The sequence below is a fragment of the Ylistrum balloti genome, unplaced genomic scaffold (assembly GCF_031769215.1).
Source record: "Ylistrum balloti isolate Yb309-2 unplaced genomic scaffold, AGI_CSIRO_Ybal_v1 Utg369916, whole genome shotgun sequence".
Lineage (NCBI taxonomy): Eukaryota > Metazoa > Mollusca > Bivalvia > Pectinida > Pectinidae > Ylistrum > Ylistrum balloti.
In genome coordinates, this window is record NW_026782036.1 from 697,215 (window position 1) to 714,394 (window position 17,180).

At 34.9% G+C, this 17,180-nt stretch overlaps 1 protein-coding gene and 1 long non-coding RNA gene across 2 annotated transcripts in view; both read left to right on the forward strand.

The window, feature by feature from the left end:
- Nucleotides 1-5,457: 5,457 nt before the first annotated feature.
- Nucleotides 5,458-9,821, forward strand: LOC132546848 (uncharacterized). Its single transcript, XR_009554084.1, has 3 exons — nt 5,458-5,772; nt 8,155-8,510; nt 9,665-9,821. It is a non-coding gene; the product is annotated as an uncharacterized LOC132546848 (long non-coding RNA).
- A 6-nt stretch (nt 9,822-9,827) lies between these two features.
- The window catches only part of LOC132546846 (polypeptide N-acetylgalactosaminyltransferase 13-like), a 31,335-nt gene continuing 23,982 nt past the window's right edge, over nt 9,828-17,180 (forward strand). The window contains exon 1 of the mRNA XM_060210574.1: nt 9,828-10,353. Within this exon, the coding sequence (XP_060066557.1) occupies nt 9,854-10,353 (500 nt within the window). The 5' untranslated portion in view covers nt 9,828-9,853. The remainder of the gene's footprint in view (nt 10,354-17,180) is intronic.

Genomic DNA, 17,180 nt, shown 5'->3' on the forward strand with positions numbered 1-17,180 from the left:
ATTGTTTATTCGGTTCGAACTGATGAAACATAACAGATTTTTCTTAGAGTAAAAATGTAATCATCATATAAAACACGCACGTACTGATACAATATTCATTGTTGGAAAGTACGAAACGAAATCTTATGACTGCATGGTATTATATGTGATATTGCCTATCCATTCTACACAAGTGACTGCTAGGTAACGAATTGTTGAGAAAGGTAAAACTATTGTATACTTTACTTCGTAGCAACGTCCGCAGCATTAGGAAACTGATTCAGTACGTTGTTATCTTCCAGTGAAATATGAACGCCTTTTCAAATATTTTTGTCAAGTGTAGACGTTTGTTCAGGAGAATGCATTTAATTGCGGCGAAGACGATGTCGCTATTATTTCACAGTCTTTAACAGAAAACCCTGTCACCTAGATAGGAGATGTAAACTTTTGTTGTCTCCGTATCAAGTGAGACTGAACATATGGAAGTTGTAGAGAAGTTTCTTTTGTGTGTTATAAGACTACATGGTGCCAAAATAGAAATGATACATTATACAAGTACGACATGTGACCTGTCATTGCTATTACAATACCTTTAATTGCACTCGTTTTTGTATTTAAAGTTGTCTAGTAAGAATTCAGGGGTAAACGGACATTATTCTATGCTCGTACTGCACGCTATAGTGTGACTCGTTGAGCTATTATTGTTACATCTAAGTACATAGATACTACATGACTTTTGGTGACAACATCTATATCCATATAAGGAGAACTATTGTCGTTTGATTACCAGGTTATATATTTCCTGAATTTAAAAGACCTTAGGTAATATGAATGCCAACTGAATATCTGCAAATTCAAAACGACGTAAAGACAAAATAGGTAAATATATTGTGAATGGAAACGGATGCAGCCATTCTTCATTGTTTCGTAGGTAAGCATTACAATACATGCTTATATAGAAGAAATAAGTACTTTGTGTCAGTGGATAAGGTATCTTATATGCCATGCACAGTGACAGCACGATTTCTAGGAATGTAGCACGAATTTAGCTTTCCGGGAAAAACACGAGGAAAAAACTATTCTTAAATCTCCTGGAAACTCATCGGACCATAATTCGGAAAAGTATTATTCTTTACGTCAAGGTCTAAAATCCTACTCTTTCAGTATTACTTGTATAGGATGAAGAAGCTAAGAAACCGATAGGCATTGAAACTTTATTATCCAGTAATTTTTCATAAAATGTCAGCCATAAAAACAATTTTCACTCACACCCATTCGGAACCCTTGTTATGCCTGTAAACGATATTTGCCTCATATGACTATACATATCTGTATCATAATGACATCACATTATATTAGATGGTCGTTGGTAGGCCTGATCTCAATGGAGGTTTTCCATGTATCATACCTTCCTTTCGTTGAATTTTTGAAGACTATCTTCACATGTCAGTGTTCTCTTAATTGTTTCGTCCCTAAACAAAGGTCCATAGAGCGAGACCAAGTACTTTCATGAGTGTGTAAATATTTAGAATAAAGAAACACAAGTGACCAACACCTACTTCAGAATGAGAGGCAACTAATGAATAAACTGATTCATACAGATGTTCTTCTGGAACTTATCGGTGATGATAAGGGCTTCTTGGAGGCAATCGGGAAAAACATTGGTCGGAAAATGTTAAAATGTACATTTGGTGATTCACAAGCCCATTATTCAATAGATTTAAGTAATTCAGCATGAAGTACGTGTGTATATTATGAGCCATGTGACGTAACTTTTCGAACGAGTTCCCTACAATATGGATGACAGAGACGATATAATTAAGTAAGCAAGTTACTCATTTCAAATACTGTAGGTCTATAGCAACCTTCCTTTTGATACCTTTTATGCCTGCTTTACTACTTCATCTGGAGAGTTAAGGTTGCTTGGCTCCAGAAATCACTACAAACCCACATTAACTGACAAATATGTACCGCTCGTGTACGCTCTGTCAGGTTTGATTAGGACTGCAGACAATTTATTCATGCTGTGCATGTTCGACGGAAGCATCAAACACAACATTCCATTAATATTTATATGAATATAAATTATATGCTGTTTTCTTTTCATCAGCAAATGACATTTTACATCGTAAAAATTGAAAAAAAAACTTTCCGAAATGTTCAGTGACATCGGTGATAAAACAGTTCTTTCAAGGCCATTTTCAAAACGCCTTCAAAACGTACTGCGCAGGAAACTGATTTTTGCATGTTTCTTCGTTTTATTACCTTCCTCCATTATTTTTCCAGTTTATCAGATTTTTCATTTACAATGTATGTATGTATGTATGTATGTATGTATGTATGTATGTATGTATGTATGTATGTATGTATGTATGTATGTATGTATGTATGTATGTTATGTATGTATGTATGTATGTATGTATGTGGAAGGGTGGGTGTACGTATGTATGTATGTATGTATGTATGTATGTATGTATGTATGTATGTATGTATGTATGTATTATGCATGTATGTATGTATGTATGTATGTATGTATGTATGTATGTATGTGGAAGGGTGGGTGTACGTATGTATGTATGTATGTATGTATGTATGTATGTATGTATGTATGTGTATGCATGTATGTATGTATGTATGTATGTATGTATGTATGTATGTATGTATGTATGTATGTATGTATGTATGTATGTATGAGGAAGGGTGGATATACGTAGGTATGTACGTATGTATGTATGTATGTATGTACACTGCAACATATCTGTTTCTTTAATATTCGTTGTTTCTGTCTTTATTTCTTTATCGGTTTGGGTCGATTGCTATTTGCTATGACTATACAAGTCTGCGTTCATGTATCACCAAGTTTCGAAGCTAAATATACGTATCTTAACAAAAATAACAATAAAATGAAAATGATGAAGACGTGTTGATAGCTCATACTCGTATCATAACAAAGCTCTGAACGTCTCATCACTACTCAATATACGCGAACATCACAAGATTGGGTGTATGTATTTATCAGGTATCCAAGATCATTGTCACGTTTTTCGGGTTCCAATATATTATCAAACCACTTTGTTATTAGTATTAGATTCCGTCGAAGATTTTTTTTTATATTTTGTTCTTTTTTGGATTATGTTATTTTTTTGTGGTTTTGTTTTCGTTTCCTTTTTTTTTTGTTTGCGTTTTTTTGCGTTATTTTGATTTTGGTTTTTCATTGTTTTGTTCAATAGGTTTTATCGCTAAAAAGGTTGACTCTTGATTAATATATAAGGCAATATGCCTCGTTACATTTCTGTAGACATGATTCAGAAATCTATAATGTAATAAAATGCTAAAGCAAGGGATTGAGTTTGTTGACTATGAAAGCATACCATACTGACGTGATACCTTGCTATTTTCATTATTTCAAACCTCAGTAGAATGGCAATTGTAACACTTTCGGATTCTTGCAGCCTGTAATTCACATTGGGTTACAGTGTAGCTGTGAATTACTGCTTCCATAAAGCACACATTCCTGTCTGAATATTTCGCTGGTTTCAAAGCACAATGAAAACATTCAACTACATTACTTGTGGAAATTTAATCCATATCTAAAGAATATTCTTAAGTAGGATTTCGGGTGATGACATGAAAGTGAGCGGCGGATCAGCAATGGTTTTTGGGCAACCTCTGTTTCATGCAACAAACATCAAGTCATGCAATGGTTTAAAACCTATCTGTGATTAAATAATATGTAAATTAATAATGAAATTAATGTTGATACCAAGGAAGGATATTTCTAATAATTATCCATTGTGTAACGCTCGTGTTAGTTGGATGAAAATTATCGAACGGTCGTCATAGTGATCTAATTGCCAGTTATTCAAATTCTTTGTGAGCTATGAAATTGGACGTGTTTGATGATTCTTGGCTTCACCAAGGTCTACATTCTTGGTGACGTCAATGAAGCAGAAGACGCTTACTCTTCAGGAACACCTGGTACTATTCCCATATATTTTTTCAGGAGTCTCCGTGCAAATCTGTTTTGTATGCACTTATTTTTACCGAGTTTGTTTTATGAATTTTGAGTTAGAATTATGACCATGTTCTCATGTTGGTACTTTCTTGTTTTTATTAAGCCTTTTGTTTGGGCGATGTGATGGTCCATTTCATTTGTACATATGTAACATCAGTGTTTATCATGATCATCGGATATAACCATTATGTAATATCAAATAAAATAAATATTGACAATTGATGTAAAAATGGCTTGTTGTCTGTATTAGTGATAGTAGCATTTATTCCAACTGTGATAATTTCGGGTTCTTGCTGTCATTCATAAGACTCTACTCACGTAAATATAGCTTCGTTATCATTAAAAACAATTCTCGAGTTTAGAAGAGTTCAGACCGACAGCTTGCATTTCACTTGCTTTAAGGTCCCTTTTAAAATATAATCTTTCGTTAAACCTGGGCCTCTATTGGTTAGAGAAAATACTTGCCCATGTATTTGATTTCTCTATTTCCCGGAGTATAGCTTCGTTAAGCTAATCGTTAATCAACCATCTGTATTGTCCATATGGATTTTTTTTTACTTAAATCTGGGTGATTTGAATGAACGTGCATTTTAGTATTTTACCTTTAGTCTAGTTATGTTAAATGGATACATTTTGTTTTAAATGAATCATTGTAGCAATAAAGAATATTAAATAACAATGGTCAAATGAATAAAGTTTAGTTTGAATACACAAAGGTATGTTACCTGAAGAGGTGAACACAAGTGTCATGTATAATAATAGGTATACATTGTATGTATAATGATAAATCTTTGAATAGGAAAAATAGATGTACAGGTGTTCTGGCTTAGAATGTGATATTGTTTGGATATGGATGTCGTTATTGTATTACAGACTAAATCAATAACTATACTGAAGCATTATTATAACTGATTCAGCTTCGAAACAAGAACACTGATCTCAAGATCGATACAAACAACAAGCTTGTTGAACTGAATGAGGTGTTATATTGTAAAGGTAGGTAACATCAGTTCACGCCAGAGTCAAGTAGAAAAGGAGACACATTTGAAGCATTTAAAAGTTTGTAAATTGAGCATAAGCTTCTCAGAAACACGTGCATTTCGTTCATCACCTGATCGAATATTTTTTAAAGAAATCATGTAAACATTAAATAACATTTATTATTATAAAATATATTTCGTTTGATTAATGTTTTCCATGGAAATCAATATTTTGTCGTTTTCAGTGTAGGCCCCACTGGCACGCGAGATGATAGAAGGAGTTATGTTATCGGGAATCGTGCGGCCTCAGGCAGGTTGGGGTAAGTGTTGCTGAAATTGGATACGAGGTAGTGGCGGAAACGTGTGCAAACATATACATAGTCTGCGTGTGTGTAGCACGTTCACAGCTAGATGTAGTACATGTCGACAGACCTATGGCATTTCAGTTTGGTAAGCTCGCAATAGGAGGATAAACAGTGCTGTAACTAGTTTACACAACACGAATCACGGCTTTATTTGCATAGGCCATAATGGAGCACCCGAACTGTTGCCTTCCTACATCATGCTTCGTACCGATGATCTTTAGAACGGTCAGAGTGGAAAGAACTGCTTCATGCACTTCCGGGGGTCAAGTACGAGCACGTGATGGAGAACGGATGTAAAGAATGTGTAACAGTTACTGACACACTTGTAATTAGCCACACTATTGGAGAAGATGACGTATATTTCGTTTAAGTCTTCTGACAGGAAGCACTATGCTAGTCCAGGCAGCAAGTGATTTGGATTCAGTTCCAGGGGGTATGACTCTATTGTAACGAAATGTACATTGTATTGTATGTAAAATTCTAATGATTTCAGTGTTTTCTACATAAATCATTATCATATGTAACCAGGCTACTGAAACCCAGAATCTAAGTAGAAAAAACATTGTGATTTGATCGCAATATACTCTGTTTGTTTTCTTCTCTACACTCTGGGAAGAGGGAGTTGTCTTAACAGATAGGTAATTAGTAATCAGTGTTTCCATAGTAACAAATACTTTATTGTATCACTTACAAAACTAGAATGATAGCAATTAAATATCTAAGTTATGGTTACGATGGTAATAGAAACTATGAATAGACGTCTTAACAAAGCGTGTCATGGTACTATACTTTATTGTTTCACTATTTTTCACTCTGATTGCTTACTGCCAGCATTTGATAAAAAGATCTGAAAACGATTTCCTTTATAACATTATATCATATTTATACTTAATAGATGTCAATTGAATATAAATGGTATGTATGGAATGACTTGTCTGGAGATAAACTGCTAATATGCTATAAATTTTCAAACAAAGAAAATTGAATGTAAGCAGGAAGGCGTTAAGCCTGACCACAGACAGGCTATTATAAATCTATAATAGCCTGCGGGAATCGTGCATGTATGCATAATTCATTATTTGTCTCTTTTATACCAAATTCTAAAATTACATCGGAAGCTGTTATTGTGTATTTTCAGTACAATAAAGACAACCTCTCAGAATAAAAAGGTTATCCAATCACCTTGGCCAGGTCGCAGTTTTTAAATTTCGGAAATTTTGAAATCACACTTTTATGATCTAGAACTTAGAATTGAGATTTTGTACATGGGTAAAGCATTGAAACAGTCAGCAAAGATATAGAGCTTAGCGTTAGGATCTTGTGCATAGGTGAAACACTGAAACAGTCAGCAAATATATAGAACTAAGAGTTAAGATGTTGTGTATGGGTAAATCACTGAAACAGTCATCAAATTTAAAGAAAACTGCTTACAAGGCGAATTTATTGCAAAAATAAAAAAAAACCCGGACATGTCACAATTCAGCTCACTAACACAACAGTAGAAGTGAAGCACAAGATCTTGTCAGCAAGAGTGGTTTGTTATTTTATTTTAATTCTTTAGGCAAAGGAGCATTATCTGATATAACTTTTGAGTCTTAAATTTATGCTAAAATGAAAGCATTAATAGGCGAGTTACATGCAGTATGTAAGATTACAGATGATATATTAAGCATGAGAGGTGTATATCTGGACGGACCTGTAGATATATATATACAACAAATTCTCGAGTGAAATTAACGTTGAAAACCCATAGAATTCTGACAACAGAGTAGAGTATCGTGGGTTTCCAACGATGGAGTGAAACATCAAAAGCCAGTCTTGTATATTTGGACTTTATAATCCCCAAGACCTATAAGTCATTTTATGGATAATACTTTGATTTATTAGTCCCTGTTCGGTTGGCCATATTTGTCGTAGGCAATATTAGTCACCGATTAGATACTCGTTGACCATCTTATCACTGGCTGTCAAGGGGAGGACCTATTGCTTGCCTTAGAAGCTTGTACACTATCCGTTTCTTCTGCTTTATAAAAGTAATTGGTTATATTCCAGCTGTTATCCTGGTTGTGTATATTCATAATCGCTTTATTATGGTGTGCAGTTGCTGCAATCAATTTCCTCGCTAAAAATTACTAATGTGTCAGATATATAACATAGTTATGCTTCTATGTGATCTGAAATGTCAATATTGAAATACCTTGCAGCGAAGACGTTAATTAAGCCATATCTTTTTTGTCTGATTTGTGTTGATTTCTTGATGACAGTTTTCGGTCTCGCTTCATTGAATACGTTAGTGTGCATTTGGTTATTAGTAGAAAAAGATATACATTGTATATTGCTCTCTGAAAAGGGCCTTCTGCGTCCATCGCCCTGTTTATCGGAACACTTTAGAATGGAGGTGACAGTTTGTCTCTGTTTTATGTTCTATATAGGTGATGTCTTGATAAAGGGACAGATTGCCTCTAAAATTTGACAACTCGGTTGCTATTGCTTCATTGATCATATATCTATTCCAGTATTACACATCCAACGAACAGTCATGTTAGAATCAAGTACCAATATTTGACCATACCGTCGATGCTACTTACTTGATAATATATATATATATACATATTTATCATCATCTTGCATCGCTCATGTATAAACATGTCATTTAGATAACTGTGTATAGTACCATGTCAGGATAGGAGAAGCGTATATAACGGTGACTTTATATAGTCATGTGTACATCTGGAGTAGACTTCTGACCTATACCTATACCTTTCTTAAGACAAGATGACACATACATATCTAGTGCTTTCGTTATCTGTTACAGCTTTACCTGTCCAACTTGGAAGTGACACTCGGGACAAATAACATATCTCTACTGAATGTCCTCTTTACCGGCTTACTGGACAAAATATGTCTTTATTGGTGTGATGGCTACCGGATGCAAAAACGAAATAAAGAAAAACTTCACAGATCTTAGGATGTAGAATCAGACTGGAAGGGTTCGATGGGAATATAACACGTGTATTGATATTGGTTAGTTACGTGTGACAGGTGACTCTTCCCATGGCACGTTTCGGACATACAGAGCCATATGACTCCGTCTTCCACCTGTGTCAAAGAGGAGGAGTTACAACAGCTAGTTTGTTGATGATACCTTCCGATTGGACTGAGAATATAGACGTAAGTATGTAAACCCCTGCACACATATATGCACCACTTGAGATAATGTATATTTCATTGAAACTCACGGGACGTATACAGGTAAAGAAAATTGATAACGTTTTATATGTATTCGTTTCCATATACAGCTTAAGTAATAGGAGATTATACGGGCAGCAGTGGTAATACTCTCTTATATAATTTGTAAATTAGAATATTATGATTTACAGTTTTGTATAAAGCGAATAGATTAAGCTTATACATTGTACAACATGTCTCGTAAGTTCGGATGATTGTGTGTGGGTAGTGAATATGTGTAATGAATGGTAATGAATTAATTAAATAGTGAATATATGAATGATTGCAAAAATGAGGAAATAGGACGGGGAGAAAAGCTTAGATATAATAAACATAATTAAATTATTGGTGTTTCTGTGTAAAATATGTTTCGTTTTTGTCATACTGTTCATTAGGTTAAGTTTAACTTGTATCAGTTGTAGCACAATAGGCAGTCAAGTTTATAACATATATGGGTATATTTCTGTTGGTAAGTATCTAATTAAAAAAAACCGTGTCTGGTCATTTTCGTATGTGAAATAAGGGGAGGGATAAAAGCGGGGAAGGAGAGGTGTGTAAACAACATTTGAGAATAGAAACTCGATCGTTCTGCAAGGATAAATACATGTAATGCATACTGTTTAACACAGGATAAAAATACACTGTACTGTTTATAAAAAGGCCCAGCTCAGTGGGATAAGGGCTGTATGTGCATAATAGCAAGTACACATGGACTACGGCTTTGTAATATATTGTTCAAATAGGGCACATGAATACTTTCCGGTGACAACCATACCTTCACATTGACAACTTGAACGGTGTAGGGATGTAGTCAACGTCAAGAATAATTAGTACGTATGTGTATGTTGTATACAAATGTGGTAGGTACGTGTGGAGTATATGTGGTACGCTGAATACTGTGATCGTCCGGTTGTTTTACCTGTCAATGGGTTATGGTAGTTTATGGAGTACACAGGAAGAATGCCCGCGTGTAATTTTATAACATATGTGTTGCTATCTGATTTATCGAAGTCCAAAAATAAAATATTTCGAACCGGTTTTAGCGGTTGAAGGTTGTCGTAAGTGGCTAAACGTTTAGCTATATTTTGCTGTTACAGGTACACAGTGTACTGTAAACGATCTCGCCCACTGCATGTATTGTTATCACTAAGAACTCATTCATCCGGAACTTCCTTTCGGTTTAGGGCTCACGCGTGTTTGTGCTTGGCTCGGATATAAACATTGTGGGTATTCGGACATATTCTGTGTGATTTCTGTTTCCATCTGATGTCTATATTCTTCCCAGTATGAGATTACGGACACGGTACGTAATCTCCTGTGTTGGGATTTTGTTCCTTGTGTGTACTTATGAAGTGTATTTCAACTCCGGGAGCGCTAGGGATCTCATACGCTCCGTCTCAGGGGAGCAATTTCAACACGACGATGGAAACTTTCTACACGGGGGGAGAGGCATCCGTCGAAGAGTAAAGGTTAGAAGAGAGGATACTGTTCAGTTTGTGTCAGATCGTCCCCGACCTCCTCTGTCTCTTAACAGCAGCAGTCAGGGGGTCGTGATGATTACAGCAGACGAATATAGAAAAAACAAAGACTTAAAATCGGGTAATCCTTTAATAGACAACTATGGATTGAATGACCTACATCGTACAGGAGAAATGGGCCGAGGGGTTACGTTTGTAGGCACAGAAAAGAAAAAAGTGGCTGAAGTGATTGAGAAGTACCACCTCAATGTGATAGCTAGTGACTTGATTCCACTGAACAGGATGGTACCGGATTCTAGACTGACGAGGTGAGTAAACGTGATACTTTAATTTCCTATGTCCTACGTATACGATATACAATTATTAGTTACCCTCTCTGTCACTCAAAAACTTATTTTTTTCATAATTTTGGATTAGTTGAACCAACTACTCGATCAAACCTGTCTCTATACCTCTGCTCCTTGTCACATGACGAAATCGGAGGCTGTCCACGGTCATTTTTGTGATGATACAAATGTATTAGCTGACTTAGTGAAACTAGAAGAATGGTCGCACTGTGATCTCTCTGATACAGATAAAACATCTTACATGGAAGGACAGAGTTAACTTTGGATGCCTTTGGCTTCAATTCAGCTTAATTGTAGCGAACAGTCAACTATCTAGTTTACATATGTATAACTTATAAAAAAATCGATCACCACGATTTGTCCTTCTTGTCGACGAGTTTATTGCAGTGGAACCATTAAATTCCGGATATTTTTTACCTTTAGAAAACATATGTACTGTATCTTCTCGAAATATCTTGCAAAATGAACAAAATGCCTTTAACAAACATGAGTATAAATGCGTAACTAGTTACTGCCATAGGAATTATTTACCATGGAAATTATTTTTTAAAAAAGTATTACAATAAAGTAAATTGTATAATTCATAAAAGGTCTTCACAAATTCAATATGAACATCAAAAAAGTTACAATGAATGCGTTATATGCATGGAAGTGGTTTTAGGAGGATATTAGTTAGTTTAAAGTACGGAATAAATAAATTAAAAAGACATCTGCCACCAAACCATTCAAGAAAGGAATGGCCTCTATAAAACATTATGAGCCCCATCAATTTTTTCAAATATGCAAGATCTTTGAAAAAAGTACAGGGAAATTAGACCAGGTGTTCCGGAAATGTAATCGTCTTCTGCTTCAAAGACAACACCAGCCATATAAACTTTCGTTAATCCAACTAATCAATAGCTCTTTCGGAAATGAAAATAAAATTTACAATAACCAAACACTACTTTAAATAACAACTACTCTTCACGTGAGAATGGTTACAACAAATTAAGAGAAAATGGAAAGATTTAATTAACAACAATGGAGAAATCCTGCCAAGCTTTCTGCTAGATCAAGTACTGCAATATTTGTTGACGCATTTATGATAAATATAAATGACAACACTTTGCCTGCAAAATTCATTGCACACTGTCCTAAAAGATGTGTTTGCATGCAAGACTGTGTTATTTAATTCGACCATGAATGCCATAACAAAGCCGTTCAATATCTATATATACATTCCATACACATGTCGCTGAAACTAAACTAAATTATTCATAATCGACAGTTTAATCTGTAACGTGGAACAGCCGTTTAGAGGTGAACTGTTGTCGTGAATGGTCACGAGCAGTATGTCAATTATCGCATTACATAAATCACATTTCTTTTTGGCTAGTTTACATAGGGATGTTGTAGAGTAAAACGTAAACATCACGAATTTTTTTCATGATTTAACAGCACGGAAACATGACAAAAGTGTGAAAATACAAAAAGTCTTCCAATATCCGCGGTAGCCTTAATTTGAAGCTTAAAACATATGTCCGCGAGCCAAGTGTGGTGAATCACGACAACAGGTTTTTGAAATCCACTTACTGAAACGTCATTAACAGATTAATAATTTTGATGGTTTCTATTTAACAGCAAATTGCATCTCTGATCTCTCATGAAAGACAATATATTACGGATACTTACACCGTGCCTTTCAGATATAGATAATTTGAAACCTGCTCAATATGATTGTATTTTTATGTTTGCGACACTCTTGTACTGCCCTTAACAACACGTTATACTGTATACATGGTACATTGGCATCCAAGTTTAAAACCCTTCGCGTCACAGGACGAAAAAACTGTGTGACGCATTTACACGACTAAGATTTACTATATCTAACTCTCAATTTGTCTTGAAAAATGTTACACCTTTTTATGTCTTCTGTACAATCACAAAAATGATATATCATATTACGTATTTGGTTTCTTAAAATACAATTCATTGGTTAAAAACATTATGAGGTCTTTAATTAATTAGAACATACAAACTACAGCATATTAAGTCTCTCAAAATGGTGTAGATATGTACAGATGTAATGCAATATATTGAATAAAAAGTGGACAGCTCAGGGCTGAAACATTTCAGAGATCAATGCTCAAGAATTTGATTGCAAAATTGTTGTAATAACTATACATTGTCGTATCAATGTCGGACGATTTTTGAAATATTTATTCACTTTTATTTCTTTTTAGAAGCATGTACATATTCATTCCCTTGTTTTTTTGTACTTAATCTCAGCTGTACTTCATAATAATGAATTGTTTATTATTAAAAAAAATAGTGGAAACGATCAACTTTCCAAAACGTCTAGTTCTGTATATTGTGTTCTGTATTGTTTTTAAGCAATTTGATGTTTTGTAAAAGTAACTAATCGTTTGTTTACGTTCTCAAACATCCTATTTTATGAACAAATTAAAAATTGTTGATAGATGCAACTGTATGTTGATTCTATTAAAGACACGTTAGTGCAGAAACTAGTTTCACACTGATCTTCCAAGATCACATCCAGATCTTTGTCCGTTGATTGATGGCAGGTATAATCCTTTGTCATTTGAGATGACAATTAATATCTGTACTCATGAGAATGGAAATTATTATCCTCAGTGGCGGTCAAACTACATACACAAAGATAATCTTTCAAACTGAGTGATTTATCACCGGAATAATTTTATTCTGAAACGTCAAAACATTTGTACATAATTTTAATCTTAAATCCGTGCATTTTGCTGATTAACATACTGCATATTATAATTGTTAGATTTTCAATATTCATTACCAGACTATGTGGTCAATGGTTATATATGTATAGATAATCAAATCAGTTGCCTCATGTTTTTATTCTTTTGAACAAGCCAGATGTAATTACAGTTACTACTCATCAACGAAGAAAACACTATGGGGAAGCACGTGTCTTGTACCTCGATGTGTTATGGACAAAATCAAAAATTCATCAAATTAAAATCAAAATTCAAAACCTAATTAAAACTGTCCAAATAACAAAGCATTATTTTTGCTGACAGTCAACATAGACTGCGTTCTTACATTGGGAAAGCTTTTGTTATTTATCTCCACTGTATAACGGCGGTGGTAGGAGGCTTGGATTGGATTACGTGATAGCAACGTTTCCATTGGTTTAGCCGTCTTGAAAGTCAACGATTGTACAAAAGACACACAAGTGAATAGCACATTTTAAGTCTATGCCAACAGATGACCAACCGTTGATTGGAAGAAGGCGTTGCATATATTTTATTTTGAATTTTTTTTATTCAAAACACTTACACTGCAATATTCTTAAATGAAATTTTTATACAATTATAATATAACTTTTCCATGAAAATAGATTTTTCGATGAAAGCCATCAAACTTCAGCGGGAAAGATCTTTAAATCTTAATTTGATCACGCCCTTTTCTGACGTCCATAACATTTGCAATATGTTTGTCTCGCGCATGCTATCATTTTTTTTGCATTGACCTTTGGTAATGTCTGTGGCGCGCTCACACTACACTTAGACTGGCTGGAGGCACATCCATTGTTCGGGAAGGCTTTGGTTTGCCGTATGTCAAACTTTCCCGAATTAAGTCAGGAATGATGGCAATAAGGAAAATGCAATGTTCAAAATTATTTAAGGTCTTTTCATTTATTGATTTTAAATTATGTAATGGGTCTTTAGAATTCCTACGTCAAATTGTCTTTCTTTATTCTTTCTATTGTTTATCAAACAAAAGATGGAAATAAGTTTATAACGAAATTTTAATAAGTTCTGCGTGCCAGGAAACATGACTACAGACATTGGCACTTCTGACAAATTGAGTCATTGAACTTGCCTAGTCATTTTATGAATATTAACGAGTAGCTCTGGTCCATTTAATGGATTCTTACACCGGCAAATGACTAGCAGATTTAGACTTTCTTTCCATTCAGAACATCGTTAGACTTTATTAAACACACGTCTGTATTCAGACAATTTCTTCTGCCGTAAATGTTGCAATAGGTAACATGTATGTTCTTGTTTTACACAGTTACGTTAATGCTGTATTATAAAGTGCTTGCAAATCGTATCATGAAGATGTCTGTTTGATACTGCCTAGACTATGCTGCTGTGTTGATCCTATTGTCCCTGTGAATGACATCATTTGCTTTTAATTCCTGTTTATTGCTGGGGATCTGTACACAACATTAACTAATCCTGAAGCATCTCCAGGGTTATGAGTCCTGGAGATTATATTAGAAAGTTGATTTATACCTCCATCGTGACTTTTGTTTTTTGGTTGTATTTAGTCGGTCGGAAGATTACATATTTTGTTTTGTTCCCGTGACGTTACCTACACATTGTCTTACCGACGAACATCGTGTAGCATCTACATTAGTTTGTATGTTAAATTTCGATATTCGAAATTATGTTGTCATTCTTTTTTTCAAATAAATATAAACTGTATGTATTGTGCGTTCTTCATGAATTGAGAGGACCTACGTGGAATATATTTTGTTATAAGAAATCTTAAGATCATGACAATGTTTGGTGACCTTGCCTAACTTCCTGTATTCTTGGTATACAACATATATGTACATGTACGTATTTGTGTATTAGTAAATTCGTGCTCATGTACAAGTTTTTAAGAGGAAAGATTTTTGCCGATCGTTGAACAGGTGCACAATAACTTCGATTAACATCATCGAGAGAGACAAGATCTAAAATGAATTTCAGGACCACGCGGTTGTTACAGAATCATGTAAGTGTAATGTCTGATATGCCAAGTGTCCAAGATTTGAAGTGTCTGATATTGATATTTATGTCGACTTCTACTGCTACCGTAGTGGGAGCTCACATACACACAGTATTCTGTCGTCTGAAAAACGTAAAAATCCCAATCAAACCGGGATTGGTGATCACCGAACATGCAACACGTTTGTCTACACGTTCCGGGTGTCCTAATCCGATTGAGTAAGATACAAAAATATCGCGTGCGTTAGCAGTTGGTGTTCAAGAACGTGTAAATCAAGTTTAATGTACGCACTGAAAACAATAACCGTTTATTTTCATCAGTATGTTTAATGATGATTTTGATCACGCTAGCAACGATCAAGACCTTAACGGTAATTATAAACGATACATATAGCTGAAGATATCAGTGTTATATTAGCATAACATATAAATAAAAACCATTCTCTGACGCTAGATTACCGAGAGCTGTTTAACTGGTTCGTTCTTTCATTTGAGCTGGTAACCAGTCAATCAGGATAGGATTTTTTCTCTCTTCCTGTACTATAGATGATAAATTAACGTTTTCTTATCATCCCTGAATCTGTTTCGGATAAAACATGGAAAGGTGTTGCCAGTCTAGCTGGTATTATTCAATACCCCTTCACGTGTCCCTCTTATCTGATCAAAAATTAAGACAAATGTCACGTAGCAAATCACGTAGAGAATCGAGAATACCTGTATTTACGAACCACTTAAAGATTAACACGATTCTAAAGCGTCGGTAAGGTAACCAACTGGGCGCTAAGCACTGTTGTTTACACGATGGTCGGGCTCAGTATTTGGTATCACAGATGCTTGCGCTTGTGACTAGACAATTTATGAGAAAATGCGATAATTCGTACAATAAATCAACCTTCCTTCTTAAAGATAATGATGTACAACATTCTGCATGATGGATAATATAGGCACCAGATGTGGTCAATTTTCACTTAAAAAAAATGTGCATGTTTCTGATGGCATTCCATAGATATAATCGAGATGACAGTCCGACTAATTAATCCATCAAGATATGGCATACAATCAGGCAAGTGACTACAATATAATTCATACATAAGATAAATGATAACCTGAACGCGAAATACTTGGAAGAAATAGAAATATTCTTCATTCTTGTTTTAAATGAACGATTAATGTGGCTTATTCGAGTATAATCTAGCAGTTTAAGTGAGTGCGGGATGTAAATCACCCAAACATACCACTAGATTAAAACGTTCACCTTAAGGCTGCAGAAAACATCACAACAGGATGTTAACATTAAGGATGCACACACCATCACAACAGGATGTATACATTAAGGCTGCACATCCCTGGATAATCATTACAATAAATATTTGATATTAAATGATTTATAAACGAAGTTATGGTGTTCATGTACATCAGAAAAGCAATGCATCATGACTTTTAAAGGTATACTACATAAGGGCCAGCCATAAGCACTGAAATGAAGTTTGCTCCAACGGTATTCTAACGGATCATAGGAGGGGATCTCCTTTCAATGGTAGCAAAAATCTGGCAACGCCGGCGAAGCCGTGCGTCGCGAGCGCCGGCGGCGCGAGGCTTTGGCGAGGGGTATTGGGGACCTCCCCCAGAAAATTTTGAAAATTTTGGCTCCATTTCCTGCATTTTGAGCGTATTTTGAAGGAAAATAACGACACAATAATACTGGGATAAGTCGATATGATGTATTGAAATAAATCAAAGTTAGAAAAGATACAAATGGAAACAAAATAATGTCGGACTACATGTACATAACAATCAATTAGAAATATCAGTAAATGACAACATACATAAACATCAAAAATCAGCTAACGGGAAAGTGAGAGTTCTGATTCTGTTACCTGAGCTGAGTGTAGTTTGTGTGGTGTTAGTTTCGACAGAATGCAAGTAGAATCGATAAAATCACTGAAATAGATATGAAAAATACAGATAAAGAAAACTGAAAAATGGGACCCCCCCTAAAAAACTCAACGGATTTACACGTTTCACAAAAGTCAC